This window comes from Cavia porcellus, unplaced genomic scaffold (assembly GCF_034190915.1).
Source record: "Cavia porcellus strain 051 isolate PalLab524CR breed Dunkin Hartley unplaced genomic scaffold, mCavPor4.1 scaffold_29, whole genome shotgun sequence".
Taxonomy (NCBI): domain Eukaryota; kingdom Metazoa; phylum Chordata; class Mammalia; order Rodentia; family Caviidae; genus Cavia; species Cavia porcellus.
In genome coordinates, this window is record NW_026947512.1 from 11,510,705 (window position 1) to 11,529,512 (window position 18,808).

At 33.3% G+C, this 18,808-nt stretch overlaps 1 protein-coding gene across 6 annotated transcripts in view; it reads right to left on the minus strand.

Moving 5' to 3' along the window:
* The window catches only part of Rabgap1l (RAB GTPase activating protein 1 like), a 718,519-nt gene that overhangs the window by 585,948 nt on the left and 113,763 nt on the right, over positions 1-18,808 (minus strand). For 5 of the 6 annotated variants that reach the window (XM_063240009.1, XM_063240010.1, XM_063240011.1 and 2 more), the window contains 3 exons: positions 18,088-18,262; positions 9,864-10,021; positions 8,162-8,272 (listed from right to left, as the gene is read on the minus strand). In XM_063240009.1, coding sequence (XP_063096079.1) covers positions 8,162-8,272; positions 9,864-10,021; positions 18,088-18,262 — 444 coding nt within the window. Of the gene's footprint in view, positions 1-8,161; positions 8,273-9,863; positions 10,022-18,087; positions 18,263-18,808 lie in introns of those variants that run through there. The other variant, XM_063240013.1, reaches the window with a different exon arrangement.

An 18,808-nucleotide genomic window follows, 5' to 3' on the forward strand; every position in this document is an offset into this window, starting at 1 on the left:
TATACAAATTTAAGTGTGTAAGATAGACAATGATATTATTGAGTTTTGTTGGATCATTGAACAGAACTGTTTGCAGTCTCACTGTTTGAATGTCCACTTTACATGTTTTAATCTTGTAACTTGAACAAATATTTCTAAGATGACAATATGTAATCCAGTAACTAGTGATTTCCTGTTTTATTTTTTTTCTGAAATTTTGTATAACTTGTACCCTTTTTCTGCTTTTTCCTTTTTCTCCTTAAATTAAAAAAAAAAAAAGACCTCAAGTTGTTCACACACACACACAAAAAAAAAAAAAAAGACAGCAAAACAAATGCAACCATACACTAAGTATAAAAATTAGGGATTAGGTGTAGATCACCTGGAGAAGCTAGGAGTCACCATCCCAACCCCCTACAGGAAGTCATTGATCCATAAGAGTGCTTACTTGCTATGTGACTTGCTTCCCCATTTGTCCCTAATTTGGCCAATTCTACATGAACAATTAATCTGATTAGTTGATCATAGTTCTGTCCTACCTCATGCCCATCTGCCCTCCCAGTTCCCAGTTTTCCCCACCTTAGACCCACCTCACCTTATGGTTTTACTCTATAAAAATCCCTAGAAAACACAGAATTTTTGGCAACCCACTTGGAGCCCCTTCTGTCTCTCTCAGAGAGCTTTCTTTCTCTCAATAAACATTTCCACTCTTAACCTCCACTGTTCCTAAAATTCATTCTTCGATTTTAGAGAATATGAACTCATACAGGACAAATGGTAGGTTAGGAATTTTGTTCCTTTATATGATTATGATTAAAAGATTCAGAAAGAGTTCCAAGAGAGGACTACAGATTGTAACAATGTCAATTTTCCAGTTGTGACATTGTACAGTAGTTATGTAACATGTTACCTGGAGCCTTTCAGTACTACTACTGTTATTTCCAATAAGTCTAAGTACTTCAGATTTAAAAAGGTAAAAACCAAATAAGCTCTGTAAGTCCAGAATCAACCAACTTATAAAAGATCCAGAATCAATCAACTTATAAAAATATAAGAAACAATATATTTTCATCACTCATATAAAAAGTATCTTTTAAGATATGACGCTGATACATAAGGATATGGACAGCTATTTCAAAGAGAACGAGAGACATTATGGCAGCCATTGTTGACTTCCCTATTGTCTAGTCTTGAAGACCTAAAATGCCTTCATCATCCTGTTCTGATTATTTTAGTACTATAATGCTCGGTATGTATTCACTGTGTGTGAAGATGTGGACAACTATCTGGAAGAAAACAAGAGACATTATGATAGACAATGAAGATCAGTAGTCTTGCACTTAAATTCATGTTTCTTAAAACTGTTTCCTTATGATGTTTTGTTCTGTTTAATTTTACCCTCTTTAAAATAAAAAAAAAAGATATGGTGCTGAAAAGATAACAGTATTACATCACGTGCACTTGCACTTCTACTGAGTGCCAGCAGAAGCCAGCAATGGAAGATGCTGAAATGTCTGTCCTAATTAATTATAAATTCAGATCCAGAGGTTGAAAGTCAAGATACAAGCTTCCAATTATCCACTCCACAAAGTACCTGATAATGGTAATTGTTATCTAGTAACTGTCACTTGAAATGATTATGAGAAAATGCTGAAATTATTTTTGTATAACACCTTGTTTTCCTAATGAAAAGAATGCCTTAAAAAGAAAAATTACAAGGACAAATAAATAAACATAATAGCTTTTAAAATATTATGCACAGTATAGGTTTTATTTTCAAAAAAAGACATGAGTAATTATTATAACATCTAACACCACTTAACAGTTGATTGTGCTAAAAGAGTTCATAGATGCATAAGAAAGTAAAACATGCAAATCAAACTAACATCTACACAACTTCTAATCAGTGAGTTGGGCTGTTTTAAAAAAACAAAACTATAAAAACTTACTAAGGCAAATACAAGTACTAAATAAATTTATCAAAAGATCCTGAGAACTGTTACATCAAGATTAATCAGCCACCATCCACCATAATGAATGTATTTATTATGTACTATAGACATGTACTAATAATAAACTTTTTTATTATTTTAGCTTATCAGTACATGTGTGTAATATAAATCTACATTCCTTGTGGGAAGTTGATACATATAGCTAACACATTTTAATTCCTTTTTTTTTACCCTCTTTCCCTTCCTTCTCTTCTTCTGATTCCCCTTTTTTTGTATGTTTGTACTATTTACATAACACATCCCAATTACTTTTTATCATCCCTTATTTTTTCCCTTCCTCGACCTTTTCAACTTCCATCCCATCTCTTGATCTCATTCCCTTTCTTTCCCTTATCTCCCTATTTCCTATTATCTTTTATTTTATTCTAATAAAATTATGAAATCACCCTAACCAAAAAATTTAAAAATACAAATATTAAGACTTTAAAATTTTTGATGAGCCAAAAAAATTCAAATTCTACCATTCATCAACATCAGTGGTATGAAGTCATACTTAAACAACTGTGAGAAGAAAAAGGCTCTAGGTAACTGATTTTGGTACTCCCTGGGCTAGGAAAACCTTTTACTCTTAAAACACACACACCAGGCAAGGTATCTATCAATACTTCATGTTGTATATTATGGTATTAATTACTTCAATTTCTCAATATATGGTTTTTGCAGCAAGCCAGCAGGTACAAATTAAGGACTTAGGGAGAGATGCATCTCTGAATAACTCTGTAAATGATCAAAGTACAAGCAGGGGTGGGGGGGGGTCTTCAACTCTATTGCTTCATATGGTATAATACATGATCATTGCTATCTAGTAAGGATGTACAAAATTTTTTCTAATGTATACATAATTAATTGTATCCCTCCAAATTAAAATGAGATAAAAATGATTCATGAAAATCTCTCCCTTCTAGCAGTGATGGCTAATACTCAGTGCAAACTGAGTTGTGAGCATATAATAAATGTAATCATTGTACACTGCTTGCTGTTATCATTACTTCATTCTGAGTAGCACAACCACATGAGGGCAAAACCTGGACAACAGAATGACATTACAGACATAAAACCATGAAGTCAAAATCACTTTACTTTCCTTTTTCTCTCTTTGTTGAATATCAAGCATAGTTAACAATCTATTCAAGGCATCCAAGTAGATGCTTGATAGTGAAATATACTAGTATTTTAAACACTTAATAAGGTTTTAAAATTCCATAGCAATGAACATAGAATACAAGTAAACATTTCACTGTAGTTCTACACACAGCAATACTAACACCTAGGGAAAGATCAGGGCAGAAATAGTGATCACCTTCATTTTGGGAATACCAGAAGTGCTTGACTAATTAATCCGGATTTGGTTTAACAATTCTGCTGAAGTTTCCCCAATAAATAGGATTAGATCTGCCTCTTCACTTATTTCAGATTACAATCATTCCACTATCATACTAGATACATGAAAGCACAATTCATAAAGGCTAAACCTTGGAAGCAGCCTGTATGTCCATCAATAGCCAGATGATAAGATGTGGTATTCGCACACATATAGAAAGCTGCTACTCATAAAGAAGGATAAATGTGAGTCACTTGTAGGAAAATGGATGTACTTTGATGCCATGTTAAGTAAAACCATAATGTTAAGTAAAATAAATCAGATACCGAACAATAAATATCACATTGTTGTTCTCATAGGAGAAACTGTGAATATAATAAAGAGCAAATTCAAATATAAAAGGAAGTAGGAGATAGGTCTTTCCTAAATGAGAAAGCGATCAAGAGACAGAGGGAGAGGGTTGAGGCAGAAGGGAAGAAAGAGGATGAAAGCGCAGAGTATTAAGAATTCTCTTGATAAGATTGCCACCTACTGGATTTCTTAAATTCCACAATTTACAGTTTGTAATTTAAACACATTATATATACCACAATTAACATTAAAAAATGTAGAAATTTTCTTTGTCCAAAATAGATAAACCTGAGTATTTATAAAATCTCTCACATCACAGGTAATTCTGTTCGTTAAACCAAAGCATTGTTTGGGCAAAACTCATTAGCCTAAAGCAATCTCAGTCACTGCTCATATAAATATCTATAGAGGTCATCTGACAGAATGTATATACAAAAGCAAGCCAAGAAACATCACAATTTAGTGATTACTGCTCAACATATGAACTCAGACTTGCAAGTATGAGATACCATCATCCACAAGATAGTTACATTAAAACCAAAGCAACATAATTTAGTCTTTCTGCAATGCATACAAATCTCAAAACATGTATACAGTATATACAATGTTATCAATTTTTTAAAACTATGTAAAGCAATATAGTAAGTGGTTATAAGGAATTTTTTTTTAAAAAAAAATTGTGCTAATGCATGAAAGTAGGTATTTGTATGTTAGAAAATTTCTAAAGATAGTAACACATACAGAACTTTTTCTGTTTCTCCAAAATAACTTAGGCAAAAGCTGAGATGCAGGGACAGCTCAGTTGTCAAAGGACTCCAAGCTCGAAAGTTTCACTATTCAAAGAGAAAAGTTTGGGGAAAAAAAAAAACCTGCCCAGTGTTTACAACTTTGCTCAACAGTAGAACCAATCCAACTTGAAAAAATGTGCATGGGCCAAGAGTAAGACACAGGAAGCAAAGGGTTGAGGCTCAGTCCCAGCACCACTCTCACTCGCTCAGACAACACAGAACCTGTATCAGTGCACTATGACATTCGTCATTGTGGTCTGTTTCTAGTTTTCTTGGGTTTTTTGCACTTTATTTGTGAAAAAGGTAACCATGGCTCTAAGGAAAGTTAGTGATACCAGAAATAAAGCTAAATAAAAGGAAAACTGTGATAACAACAATAGACTTAAAGCCTGGAAAAATAAATTTGTAAGAATAATTTGGGGGTCTCAGAACCAATTATTTGGTTTTGCATTATTTCTCATGGGAAAAATATATTCAGTTTTACACTTCTTGATGTGCAAACACGAATTTGGAACCAAATGAGTTTGATAACTGAGGTTTCACTGTAATGTGGTCTACGCAAATGTCTATGCTCTGAAAAAAATTATACAAGAAGTAGTTTACATGTATTAAAATATTACAAAGAAACCTGTTATTTTGCACAACTAACATATGTTAATAATGATAATATTTTTAAAGGAGGTTAAGTGATGATGAAGTGATACCAAAGATTATTGGGGAGCATCTGAATACAAACATTTTATGAAATATAAAAGTAGCCAGAAAGTAACATTTCTAAGTTGCTAGTATTTTCCTATATATTTAAAAATATATGTCTAAATATTTAACAATGATAACAAAGAAAATATAGTTAGGGTATCAGCTATTCCACCTATATTTGTCAAGATTGCTATATTCAAGTTAATCAAACTTGGAGCTTCACATTGGGAAGTAGAATTGCTTAATTTTTTGGCATGGCCTATTTATAATATGCCATTGAATCATAAAACTCTAAGATTTTAAAGTAGTATTTATTCAAAACTAAATTATTCAAACCAACATCTAATACTTCATTACATGTTACCATAGAATTATTAAACTGAAGAAGTTTTTTGTTTTGTTTTGTTTTGTTTTGTTTTGTTTTGTTTTTGCTACACCAGAAAGGAAGTATACAAGAAATGATTAGAAATGTCAAAAGACATGGAGTTTGAATGCACTCCTACTACTAATTCTTAAGTATCTGGCCACCAAAATAATTAAGTACTATAGTAACTTATAAAGTGTTGAGAAAAAAATGAAATTCAAGAGCCTATAGCAATGATCAGTAGCTAACTAAATGGGACAGAAGGGAAAGTTCTTCTTTGCATTCAAATGCCCAGGACTGACTGGTATGGAAGATAAAGAGTTCAATCAGTAGAAAATTATCATTTTACTCTGGTTACCAGAGTAAAAGTTGAATCAGACAAGAATCACAAATAATATCTAGGTCGAGGAGGAAATTTTGATGAGAAGCAATATATTTTGTGATCTTAAAAGGGCTTCCTCTCACTTAGTAGTTATGCGGGAGGGAGAATAAAAAAGTAAACAGTGAAGAAATCAGGTATTTTGCAGGATAATCAACATTAATATCACCAACAAGTGACAGATGACTATCAAGCATCTTCAGAGGTGATAATTGGGGAATTATACAACATCATCCACACAGTAATGTACAATCTGAATCTAACCATGAAGAAATACTGGACAAATCTGAAATGAACAATGTTATATTAAAAAAGGGTAAATATATTTTTCAATGTATTTCTTGTCTTAAAAGACAGAGAGGGCCTATAGATATGTCCCGATGAAAGAAAGCTAAAGACAAATGGCTACTAAATAGAGTATCCGACGATAGGCATACATCTAAACTGGAGGAACGTAGGGGTATTAATGGATTAACTGACAAAGAGTAGATTTAATAAAAAGTAGAGTTCAGTAAACTTACCACGTCACACTGAAGTTGGTAAGTATACTATGTAAGTGATTCCCTATGATTAGAAAATACACATTGAAATATTTAGGGATGTAATGGGGACCTAATGCATGTAACATATTCTTAAATTGTTCATAAAAACATGTGCATGAAGACTAAGAATGGAGGACACAAAGCAAAAGGGATACAAAATTACCAATAAGTAGATCTGATTAAAAAGTATGCAAGAGGGGCTGGGGATTTAGCTCAGCGGCATAAGCGCCTGCCTTGCAAACACACAGTCATGAGTTCAATCCCCAGTTCCGATTAAAAAAAAAAAAAAAAACTCTACAAAAGTATACAAGTGGTCCCTAAGGTACTACTTTTACTGTTTTTTTTAACTCTTAACCTTGACCTTACTTCCCAATTATAAATAAATGGCTGGGGATTTAGCTCAGTGACACAAGCACCTGCCTGGCAAGCGTGAGGTCATGAGTTCAATTCCCAGTACCAAACTAAAAATAAATAAATAAAACCTCATTATATCTAATGCTGGCCAATTTTTCTAATTAAAGTCATTATATAAATCTAATCACATTCTTTTAGAACAATATTCAACATCAAAAGTACTTTTTCTCTCCAACTACTTTTTTTTTTTTTTTTACTAATTTTAAGACTAAACATTATTTATTATACCACTAAGAAAAAGAAAGATGACAACTGTAACATGTTATTACCAGGTACAGTGGTACATACACCTATCCCAGTTACTGGGAGGCTAAAGCAGAGGATTATAATCTGAGGCCAGCCTGGGTAACTTAGTGAAACCCTATATCAAAATAAAATTTTAGAAGGTTGGGGATGGAGCTCATCACACAGCACTCACCTAACATGCACAAGGCCCAGGATGCACCCTGTATTAACACAGACACACAAGGGGCTGGGGATTTAGCTCAGCGGCATAAGCACCTGCCTTGCAAGCAGGCAGTCGTGAGTTCAATCCCTGGTACTGATAAAAACGAAAAAGACCAAAAGAAAAAAAAAACACAGACACACACACACACACACACACCTGTATTTACAAATTTTAAAAATACATCCTCAAACTGAGGAAGGCTGAGCCAGAAAGGAGGCTCAGCCACAAGTCCTGCCTGGACAACTTACTAAGATCCTATCTCAAAATAAACAAAAAGGGATAGGGATGCAGCTCGGTACAGCACCTCTAACCTTACTCCCAGTACAGATTTTTAAAATATGTTTTGAAGATTCAAAACGTCCAGAAACCAATAGGAAATACAAACTATATGTAAGTAAGAGACAGCAGGAAAAAGTGAATAGAAATTTGAAGATGTTATTATTAGTCTAAAACTAAATCATTTCATCTTTATTTCCTCCCATAAATTGGAATTTGTAGTGAATCAGCTATATTTATCCTAAAGTGGAGACATTATTATTCTTTTTTCTGGGTTTGGTTTGGTTTGGTTTGGTTTTAGGTTTTTCTGTCTTTTTTGTCTTTCTGAGACAGGTTCTCACTATACAGTCAGGCTGGTCTTGAACTCATGTTGTAGCCCAGGCTGGCCTCACATTCACAGTTCTCCTCCTGCCTCAGCCTCCCGATTGTTGGCTTACATTATTATTCTCATTCTTATTTTTGATTGGAGAAACTAAATTATGGTGAAAAGTCAAAATAGATAATACAGATGAGATTCAATTGTACACCTTTTAAAACACAATTAGGTCAGTACAAGTTTTTAGTAGCATTTAAGAGATAGCTACTTACCTTTCAATAGCTAATTCTTTATTTGAAAGTTGCTGCACTGTGATCACAATCTTCTTCTCTATTCCTTGTTTTAATTTGAAATAAAATTTATCTCTATCCTTAGGCACAGGACTGAAATATTCAAAAAGAACAAGAATTACCAATACAATATGATTAGATAAATGAGACAATAAAATGATTAAATAATCTCTTCCAAGCTTAGAACAAGACAAATTATTTCTGCAACAAACTCTAGTTATTCAGATTTACTGAACTCTCATTTTGCTATATGTAACAATTATGCATTTTGTACTCAGCAACATAGAATGTCTATTAATTCTTAAGCTGGACTTTAAAACGCCATATATTTTATCTCAAATCCAAGGTTAAATCCAAGATCTAAAAAGATACCAATAATATAATTTCAAGTTTTATTTCATTTTCAAGTCCCTCTTAATTTATTTTTTAATGACTTCACATTTCTGGCTGACCTGGTTGAGTGGTCCTGAGTAACCATAAAACAATGAAACCCAAGACAAAAACAGTAAAAATTAAATCTTACATTTAGACACCTAGAATTTGACATGACTGTGACAAATCTAACTAAAGTAAATATAAGTGAAAGAGACATGACAAGATATAGATTGTGATAATTTAATCAAAGTCTAACAAGTGAAACTGAATATTGTAGCAATATCATCAAAAGAAGTATCTTAAAATGAGTTGTCATATCTGCAAAGGAAAAAAACCTTGAGCAACTTATTTGACCCGAGACTCAATTTCTACACGCACAGTAGAAACATTGATGCACCTTAAGACCATACTTTGAGTCAGAACAGAAATTTAAATATCCCATGGCTTATTAAGAAATCTCAAGTACTACAGATATAATGTAAAGAGCAAAATAAAAGACAGTAAGAAACAAGGAGACGGATCTTTTCCAAATGGGAAGGTAATCTAGAGAAATATGGAGAGGGGAAGGGAAGGGAGGGAAAGGGAAATAAAAAAAATTAAGGTATGTTATATACATGTAACAACCTCCCACAATGAACGTAGTTTAATTGGTACTACAAACAGTACAAATTTAAAAAAATACCTAGCAACTATTGTTAAATGAAAGGCACATTTAAAGAACATAGGTTAACAGCCTTAAACTTCTAAACTAGGGAAATACTTTCAAAATACAATAAAATGAAATGATTGATCAAATGATGGTCAAATCATATAACAATACACTCTCAGTAAATACTTTTGATGTAATGATTTTGTAGCAATGATTTTGAGTAAGCACATCTTTACAATTCTTATATCATAAAAAGAAAAAACTATGTAACTACAATTGTGTAAAATGTCCTCTAAAACAAAAGGAGTAATTATCTGAAGCTAGCAAGATTACAGCTTATTCTATTTTCATTGTTTAACTAGATTTTCTATAATAAATAGAAGCATTTTTATTTTATGGTATTTCTATTTTCTAAAAACATTAATAATAGAATTAATGGTTTCCACTGTGACATTTCCATACATGCAAGTATAGTACATCAAATCATTCAGAAACCACTGAAATATCCAAAAGACAAGAGAACAGTGAATATTCACTTACCAGCCAAGTATTTATCATTTCAAAGCTTTATGCCAACATTAGCTAATTTCTAGAAATTCTGTATTAGCTGTATTATATTTCAGACACAATGCTAGTTTTTATTCTTTTCAATAACCTTACCTAAAGTTTCCTTTCCCATCATCTTCCTTTACCTCCAAAGAAACACTGAAGGTAAACACATCACTGTCAGGGGTAGGAATAATTGAGTCCTTGACATCAGGCGCTTGTCGGGAAGAACGTTTGAATGCTGTACTGAAACTATATAAAATTCTGCTCACCTAAAAGAATAAAAACAGAAATGCCATTAGGCATAGATTTTAACTGCATTATGATACATTTTCCATTAACACAATTTTTTATTAAGGTGTTTACTAAGCCATCTGACAGTTGTTTAAATATTACCTAAAATATTTTCATCACTTTTCAGGGTAAGCAACTATATACAGTAAAGGCAGGCCATCCTAACTCTAAATTATTACAACCTAAAAAACTGTCATCAACATGAAGGGATAACATTCCAAGTAAGGAAATATTGCAAAGTCAGGTGTGATAGCACATGTGTATTGTCCCAGCACTCAAGAGGCTGAGGCAGGAGCGTCACTGCAAGTTTTTTTTTTTAACTTTTTTTTTTTTTTTTGTCTTTTTATCGGTACCAGGGATCAAACTCATGACTGCCTGCTTGCAAGGCAAGCGCTTATGCCACTGAGCTAAATGCCCAGCCCCCTACATCACTGCAAGTTTAAGGCCAGTCAGGACTACAAAATGTGTGCAAGCCCAGCCTGAACTGGATACTGAAACCTTGTCCCCAAGAAACAAAAAACAAAAAACTTTGTTGTAAGTTTCCCAAAGGGTAAATTAGTTTCATAAATTGTTTAACTTCCTTAAATTAGTATTAGGGTATCATTTCATTTTAAAGAGAGGAGTTAAATATGAGATATGTTTCCAAACTTATAGATAAAATTTAATAGCAAGCACCACCAGTACAAACATTACGGGACATAAGAAAACTAATATTTATGAGCTGCAACTAGAATCTGGGCTCCCTAAGAGTGAAGAAAGGAAAGAGGGTAAGGCCCATTAAGTTGATGTCTTTCACTAGCATTAAGAACATCTCCCATTACATAACCACACAGGAGGCTTGGCCAGAAAACAATATTGTCAGTATTAGAGGGGATCATTTCATCAGAGGTTTTTAGATGATTTCTAACAAGACTACCTTCCCCTAAAAAAGCAGAAATTGAACATGGACATCATTTGTCAGAAAAAAATTTGTTCTATAGATCAAAGAGTATTTTATTATCATAGTCATTACTCCCCAGTGTAAACAGCCAGAGTTTCTTTGGTGCCATATACATGAATAGGTTACTCCTCTGTTAGGGGTTAGATGTTATTTACTATAATCAATTAATAGACCCTTTACAATGGAAACATCTTTTTAATTTTTAAACTCCATTTACATACAATACTCTATTTGATCTTTGAAAATAATCACACAGAACAGGTGCCTAACAGGTATTTGTAATGCTTTTTGTAAATGAGTAAAGTAGGGTTTGATAACTTCCAAATGTATCATAGCTATTATTGGTCTGAGTGGAGGGATTTTTAGAGACTGCTTCCTATCATTATTTTGATTGGCTCCCTGCTATCAATAACTTTCTCCTATAGAACAGTAGAGAGCCAAGTTCAATGAATTTATGTATATGTGCCAAGTGAGAGTATCCATGTATGCAAAACATGTTCATATTGAGGAACATAACTTCACTAAGAAACAATTCTTTAACTTAAAAAGTCATCTTTCAAATATTCCTGTCCTTTCATCTCTAGCATTTACACATAGCAACACAATGAACTAAGTTCACAAAACAAATTACAATTATAGGTGTCTCTAACCTTCAAAATACACTATGAAATACTGCAATGAATGGATCCTAAGGTCACTATTAGGATGATACTACACATCTTCCCAATGAACACTCAAACGTAAGGTTTTAGCTCAAGTCTTTAAGTTTTCTTTTCACTTCTCTCAACTTCAGAGGACTAGATATTGAGTCATAGAAGAAAAGCAAATAATGGGGTTTAGCAATAAGCATACAGGTAACATCGTTTGAAGAGCTTCCAGCATTTTTTGCTCAAAGTTGTTGTGATACGAAAACAGTGAAGTATTCTCGGAATGAATGAATGAATGATGAAATGGTCTTAATCTAGTCTCCAGAATTAGATCACTACAGTGACTACTTACAAGGTATGAGAAATAAACTTTTTCCCTGAAGTGGCAAGATACTATTAATCCCACAGTCATTCTCTTCCTTGGTCCCAAAAGAAGCACTGTAATACTTTAAACTCTTGAGCTTGAAGCACAAATGATTCTACAAATCTCTCAGCCCACCCACACATTCAATAAGGAAAATAAGAAATGTGCGAGGTAAACAAAACTATACTTTCAATACCTCACATTCAGATGTACAAAGACATCGTTCTAAATATTATCAATCTTAGATAATACTGAAAATACTGTTGAATACAGTAAGTCAAAGCATACAATATTTTATAATTTGCTTGACACAAGAACACTACCTTTACAAGCAGAATTTAAGTGTGGGATCTCTCTTCATTTATCTCTATTTTACTCCTATACTGTATTCTGGTATGCAATTTCTTCTGTATACATATAATCTATCACATTCAAAGTCAAATATTACTTAAAACTTTTAACAGCCACAATACATCCATACCCTAATGCCCTTCCAATATCAAACTAAGTTTCTTAAATTAACTGATTAATACTTTTTAACACTTTTATTCAAAGAAATGCTCCTGTCAGCCTAAGGTTCAACTTCACTAATAGCACCATATTTGCACCTTAAGGTTTTTCAGGTAAAAAAAAAAATCTACCATCTTATCCCATTATAATTTCATATAAACAAGTAAAAACAAAAGAGGTAAAAGACTGCACTATGAAAAATTGTAGACTTCAAATTACACATTTAACACAATGATAAATTTCCTCATTCAATAAATGTTTGAGTATCTTCTATATGCACAGTATTACTCTAGGTGCTAATGATAAAGAAGAGAATATGGAATTTACATTCTAATGAATACAAACTGAATGTGCTCAGGTTAAGTAAAAGGAAACTATAGGCCAAAAACAGAAATGTGTAGCCTAACTGCATACTAACTGAACTTAGCCAAGGAAGAGACTCAAAGAGCACTCTAGAAATGTCATTCAAAACTACACCTACAAGATAAAATAGTAAGGACTTTAAGCTACTTTTGGCTGTTTGGGTCCTTTTCCTTCTTAGCCCTACTCCGCTCCAAAATGCAAAATCTATGCTCTGCTTTTTATTCTTTCAACCTCAGTACACTTTAAGAAAACATTACACGGGGCCGGGGATTTAGCTTAGTGGCATAAGCACATGCCTGGCAAGCATGAGGTCGTGAGTTCGATCTCCAGTACCAGAAAGAAAGAAAGAAAGAAAGAAAGAAAGACAGAGAGACAGAGAGACAGAGAGACAGAGAGAGAAAGTAAGCAACCGAGCAAGCATTACATGTGAAAATAAGAGGACCATCTGTACATAATGGTATATAAGACAAATTTCAACAAATGTTATTTTTTCCCTATCTCCATCTCGTCTTCTGATTCATTTTCTTTGTGACAAGAGAGATCAGAAAGCCTCACCAAAAATGTCAAAGAATTCAGCAAATTCTCAAGAGGATGTCAAGGCATCAGGAATTTGTTTTTAAAAGATTAAGTATATGGGGCTGAGCCAGAGCGGTAAAGGTGATGGGAAAAAAACAGACTGAACCTTTCTTTTGCAGAATAATATACAACAGTATATTAACTTCATTAAAAACAACCAAAAGTCATTTAACGCTAACCACGTTTTTACAAGTTGCCATTTCCACAGCAAAAGTTAAAAAATCATTTTCAATAGAACTTGTGAATAGGCTGAAGTGGTGAACCAAGGACTACTAAGTTAAACTTCATAAAAATGATTATCAATATGTATGATTTTGGGAACAAACTGGATAACCAATCACATGAAGAAAATTTTAAAAGTATATATACATATATATGTGTATAAATATGTATCATAGCAAAGACTCCAATAAATGTCATGTTATTAAAGCACATGGACACACAAAAATGACCTAGAGTGGGCATTTTCCTTGCAGAAGGCAAAGGTTTATTGACAAATAATTCAATACAATTTTTCCCAGAAAGCAGTACCTTAAGAAAATACTAAGTTGAAACAGAGATATGCCAAAAGCTTAACTGTGGTAGAAATTTAATCATTTTTTTATTCTCTTCTTTATTTCACTATTTTTTAAAGCTTCAAACATGTATTACATGATAAAAGTACAGTTATATTAGATAACAAAGATATTTACTTAAATAGATTTTCCAAAATAAAGCCTTCCATTAATATTAGTTGGTGTAAGATAACTTACTCTTTTTATAAACACCATATGTCAAGAAAATGTTCACCCAAGAAATAAATGCAGAAAAAAATTCTCTGAAAGATAGTCTGAGTTGGGTGTAGTAGCACATGCCTATAATTCCAGGCATGGGAGGATGAGGCAGGAGGATTGCTGTGAGTTCAGGCCAGCCTGAACTACATAGTAAGCTTAAGACCAGCCTGAACTACATAGCAAAGAAAAAAAAAAAAAGAATTAAAAAAACACTACTTGTTCAAATACATTACTCACTGAAAAGAGCTAAAATAAACTTTTTAAAAAATGTACTATCCAAGGAACTTTTTAAATTACAAAAACCAACTTAAGAAAAACATTGACAAGATTAACTTCTAAATTAACTTCCAAAATAAAACACTAAAATACTCATCATAATAAATATTTATTTAGGTTATTTTCCCATGTAAGAAATAGTTTTCTTTCATATAGTGGCATAGTGAGGAGGCCTCCTAACACCCAAAATAAAAATGCATTCAGAATAAAGATCTTCCCACCGATATCACTGATATTTACTATGAACCACTTCTAAATATCTCTCACGACAGGTAAGAAAAACTGTGGTTCTAAAATACAACGTTCAGAGTTGCTAGTATTAAAACGTACAAAAAATCATTAAAACCTGATTTAAAGAAAGTAGTTACACTGGCTAATAAAAACAAAATTTTAAATGGAGTCAACTATGACTTTTTTTTTTTTTTACTTTTTTTTTTTTTTTTTTTTTAATCGGTACCGGGGATCAAACTCACGACCATGTGCTTGCAAGGCAGGCGCTTATGCCGCTGAGCTAAATCCCCAACCCCTAACTATGACTTTTAAAGTATCATTTAAAAGTTCCGTATTATCTCCACAAAGATTCAACAAGAACAAGGGCCTCCATCGCTTCTTTTACTAATTCTGAAATTTGTTTTGTTTGCAGCAGAAGCTTAACACATCACTTCCCCATTCTAGGATCACTGACATTTAAGATACTTTCAGTTGGAATGTCAACTCTTTTGCCATAGGTTACATAGATTCACTTCAACAAGGTCCTGTAGAAGAATAACCAGCGTAACAAACAAAATGTGTCCCGATCTTTCCAAGGATACCCCTAATCCTTGTATCACAGATGTTCCAGGCAGCCATTTCCCTAGGCCTTCCTGCACCAGTGCTGGTGCTTACTGCTTTAAGAGTTTTACAGTGAAATAACAGCATCATAGTGACAGCTGGTGGTGGTAGCCATGTTGTTACTCCTGCTTGAGAAAGTCTCTTTCCTCTAATGAGAAAAAAACACTTCCATTATCATCCAGATACTCTGAAAAAAAGAAAAGGAAAGGAAAAAAAAATAAATTAGTGGCACTGCACATCCTTAAGTGACAAAAACGTCTGTGACATAGTTCCTGAGCTATCTATGGAAATCATTTGTCCACATCAAGAACTCAAATACTGAGGACTACAAGTCAGGAAACTTGTGGGAAGCAGATAACCAAGAGAACAGTAAATGTAACTGACACACTTCAGACTGCACAGGAAAATGTTAACATCTTCTGTAAAAGTTGTTATGTAGATATCGAATCTCTTAATAAAACAGCTGAACATCAAAAATCTACATTTACTTTTTATAATACTTAAGCAGTAAGAAAGTGGTTTTTGAAAATATATTGCTCTTCAGAGTCAAAGACTTCAATTTGAAACCCAATGCTATTATTATCCACCTCTGGTAGCCTTAGAAGGGTAATCACACAATTTATCACCCAAACCAGAACACTTCTGAGAATAAATAAAAGATTTTAATAATATACCTGGGCAACAGGCATAAGGCAGACAAAGAGAACAGAGTCACTCATCTAAATAAACACTACTAATGCCACTGACACTGAATATCAAATAGATACTTAGCACATTCATTTGATAATAAAATGCTGGGGCCGGGGATTTAGCTCAGTGGCATAAGCTCCTATCTGGCAAGTGACAGGTCATGAGTTCAATCCCCAGTACCACAAAAAAAAAAAAAGATAATAAATGTTTAGCACGTTTATTTGGCCCTGGTACAAGACGTCTATTTATATTGCATTAGTCTTCATTTACAAATGATGGCTTACAAATATGTTTAATAGCCAAGGACAAGATCCTTGAAATAATACATTTCATCATCAATACAATGTAACACTTTCAAACCCGTACTCAAAAAAGTGAATTAAATAATACATGGAAAACACTTTCTCACAATCTACAAAGTACTAAATATGCTCCCTAGAAATATAATTATTAGTTCATTCTACTGCCAAAATAGGTTAAGAATTTCCCTGCTTTTTTACACTGCTTACCTACACTGTAGAAGCTCGAAAATAACAAACATTTCCCCACTTATAGATACTGATATCCCCAAAGAATTTCATACCATCACAGTTATGAAAATGCTTGCAGTAGGTTCCTTTTCAAAGCCTTCTACAGTACAGTTCATATCTCTCCAAGCCACATGTTCTCCCATTCTTCAAAGTTCATTTGCTTGCTGTTGGGCTCCACCGATCCAGAAATCACGCAGGTGTGTTAAAATGCTGCCAACATGAAATGCCAGGACTCTACCATCTGCTTCCCCACCTCTGTAGTGGAGTTTTTAAGGATCAAACATAGCGGTTCTCATTCAAAAACACATATATTCTTTCAACACATCTAGATTCATGCCTATTACATGCCAGGCACACTAGGCAGCACACGTGTACTCATTCACTCTCCTATGTATCACACCCTTTTGAGGAGTAAGTCAGTATACATGCATGCATATGTGTGTGTGTGTTGGGATGACTTAGATTAAGGCCTATCGAAAAACAGACAAGATTTGAACTTCTTACACAAACGCACAGGAATTCCTATACTTAAAATCTAAATTATAAGTCTGCATATGTTCATTTTAGTGTAAAATAAACTGATCACCACGGCTTAAGAACTGATACACTCACCATGCTTAACAGAAAACTCACAAGATCTACATTTATATGAATGTTCACTTCGTGGCTAGAATTAAACTCTCAAAATTCCAATTAATACAATGATTTACTTATGTTTCATGGTAAATGGAGACTAATGTAACTGCTCCTTTTAGCATCTCCTGCTGATAATTTGTATTTTCAAAAGCAAACACATCTGAAAGTTTGCCCTGTTCAAACTTTTTATCAACTCCTTTAAACTGATTTCAGGCACTAAACTAATAATTTAACTTAGTTTTAATTTGGAAGCAAATCAAAGGATATAAGAAAGAATATATCCCCATGTATTTTATAACCATTTGATTCTGAACTATTTTCCCCATCTAAGAATAAACCAACAGTTGCTAAGAAGCTCCTGGAATCTTCAAAGGATCAAAAGTTGATATTTCTGATCTATTTGATCATCTATATTTGTAATTAGGTCAATAAAACCAGCCTATACATGAAAGAGTCACCAGGAGAAAACCACAGTGATCTATGAAACAATATCAGTGCAATATCTAAGTGACGGCAGTGTGCAAATTTCAAGCCAATGAGAAAAATAGATATTATTACAAGCACTTTTAAAAAATCACTGGAACCATTTTACCTGGGCAAAATAATGAGTGCAAAATATTTGTCCCTTCTAAGAATAAACAATTACTACAGTGGTGAACTAAGAGTTCAATAAGTAGTATTTTTCTATTACACCTATGAGAATGCCCCGCCTACAACATCATCCCAGTGCACAGGCATATCACACTTAGCTTTCCATATTCTGCTCTATGCTATCACAAATATTAACTCTGCCTTTAGAAAAAGTCTCCAAATTTATATAATGTAGTTATACAACAGGGAAATTAAGAATTTAAAAATTTTACCTTAATTTAACTTGATGACAAACTGCTAAAGTATATTATACTTACTGCCTCTTTAATTTCACAGGAGAAAACATGTATCTGAAATTCTTCTGAACCATGGGAACTCTCTGTAAATGCAAAGCAATTGCTCTCTGTTGTCCCATCATGTCCACGAGCACAGAATAAGACTTTATATATTGGAAAAGATGCTATCTCCATATTTCTGGATTGGTCAATGATTCTGTAAAGCAATGACAAAAAAAACTGGATAAAATATTAAGTACTAAAGACAAAGGCAAATAGTTCTACTATGCCAATGGGTGCCACATAAGCATAATTACCTTGGACTCACAAAATTAACTGGTATTAACAAGCAAGGAAAACTCTTACACACATGCATGAACACATACACAAATGTTTTATTTTCTTCAGACAATGTCTTCATTTTTGTGTTTCCTAATATCCATCTCATTTACTCCAAAGCCAAGTATATACCACCTCTTAAAATCTATTATCATTCATCCCTAAATTAGTATAGTCTTTTTTTGTTAAAAGGAATGCCAGTATACAGTAGCATAAGTCATCTCTGGAAAGCCCATTTTTTTCACAGCAACACCTTGTAAGTTTACTAAACCCAAATTTTTGTACAACTAAAACTAATTTATCCCAAAAAAGGATCAGGTGGTTCCAAAGATAGACTCAACAACAGACCAGAACTGCTGAAAGGAGTTCATAAGATTCAGAAGCAAACAATTCTGCGGCTTTCACTACATAGCTTCTAAGTCTA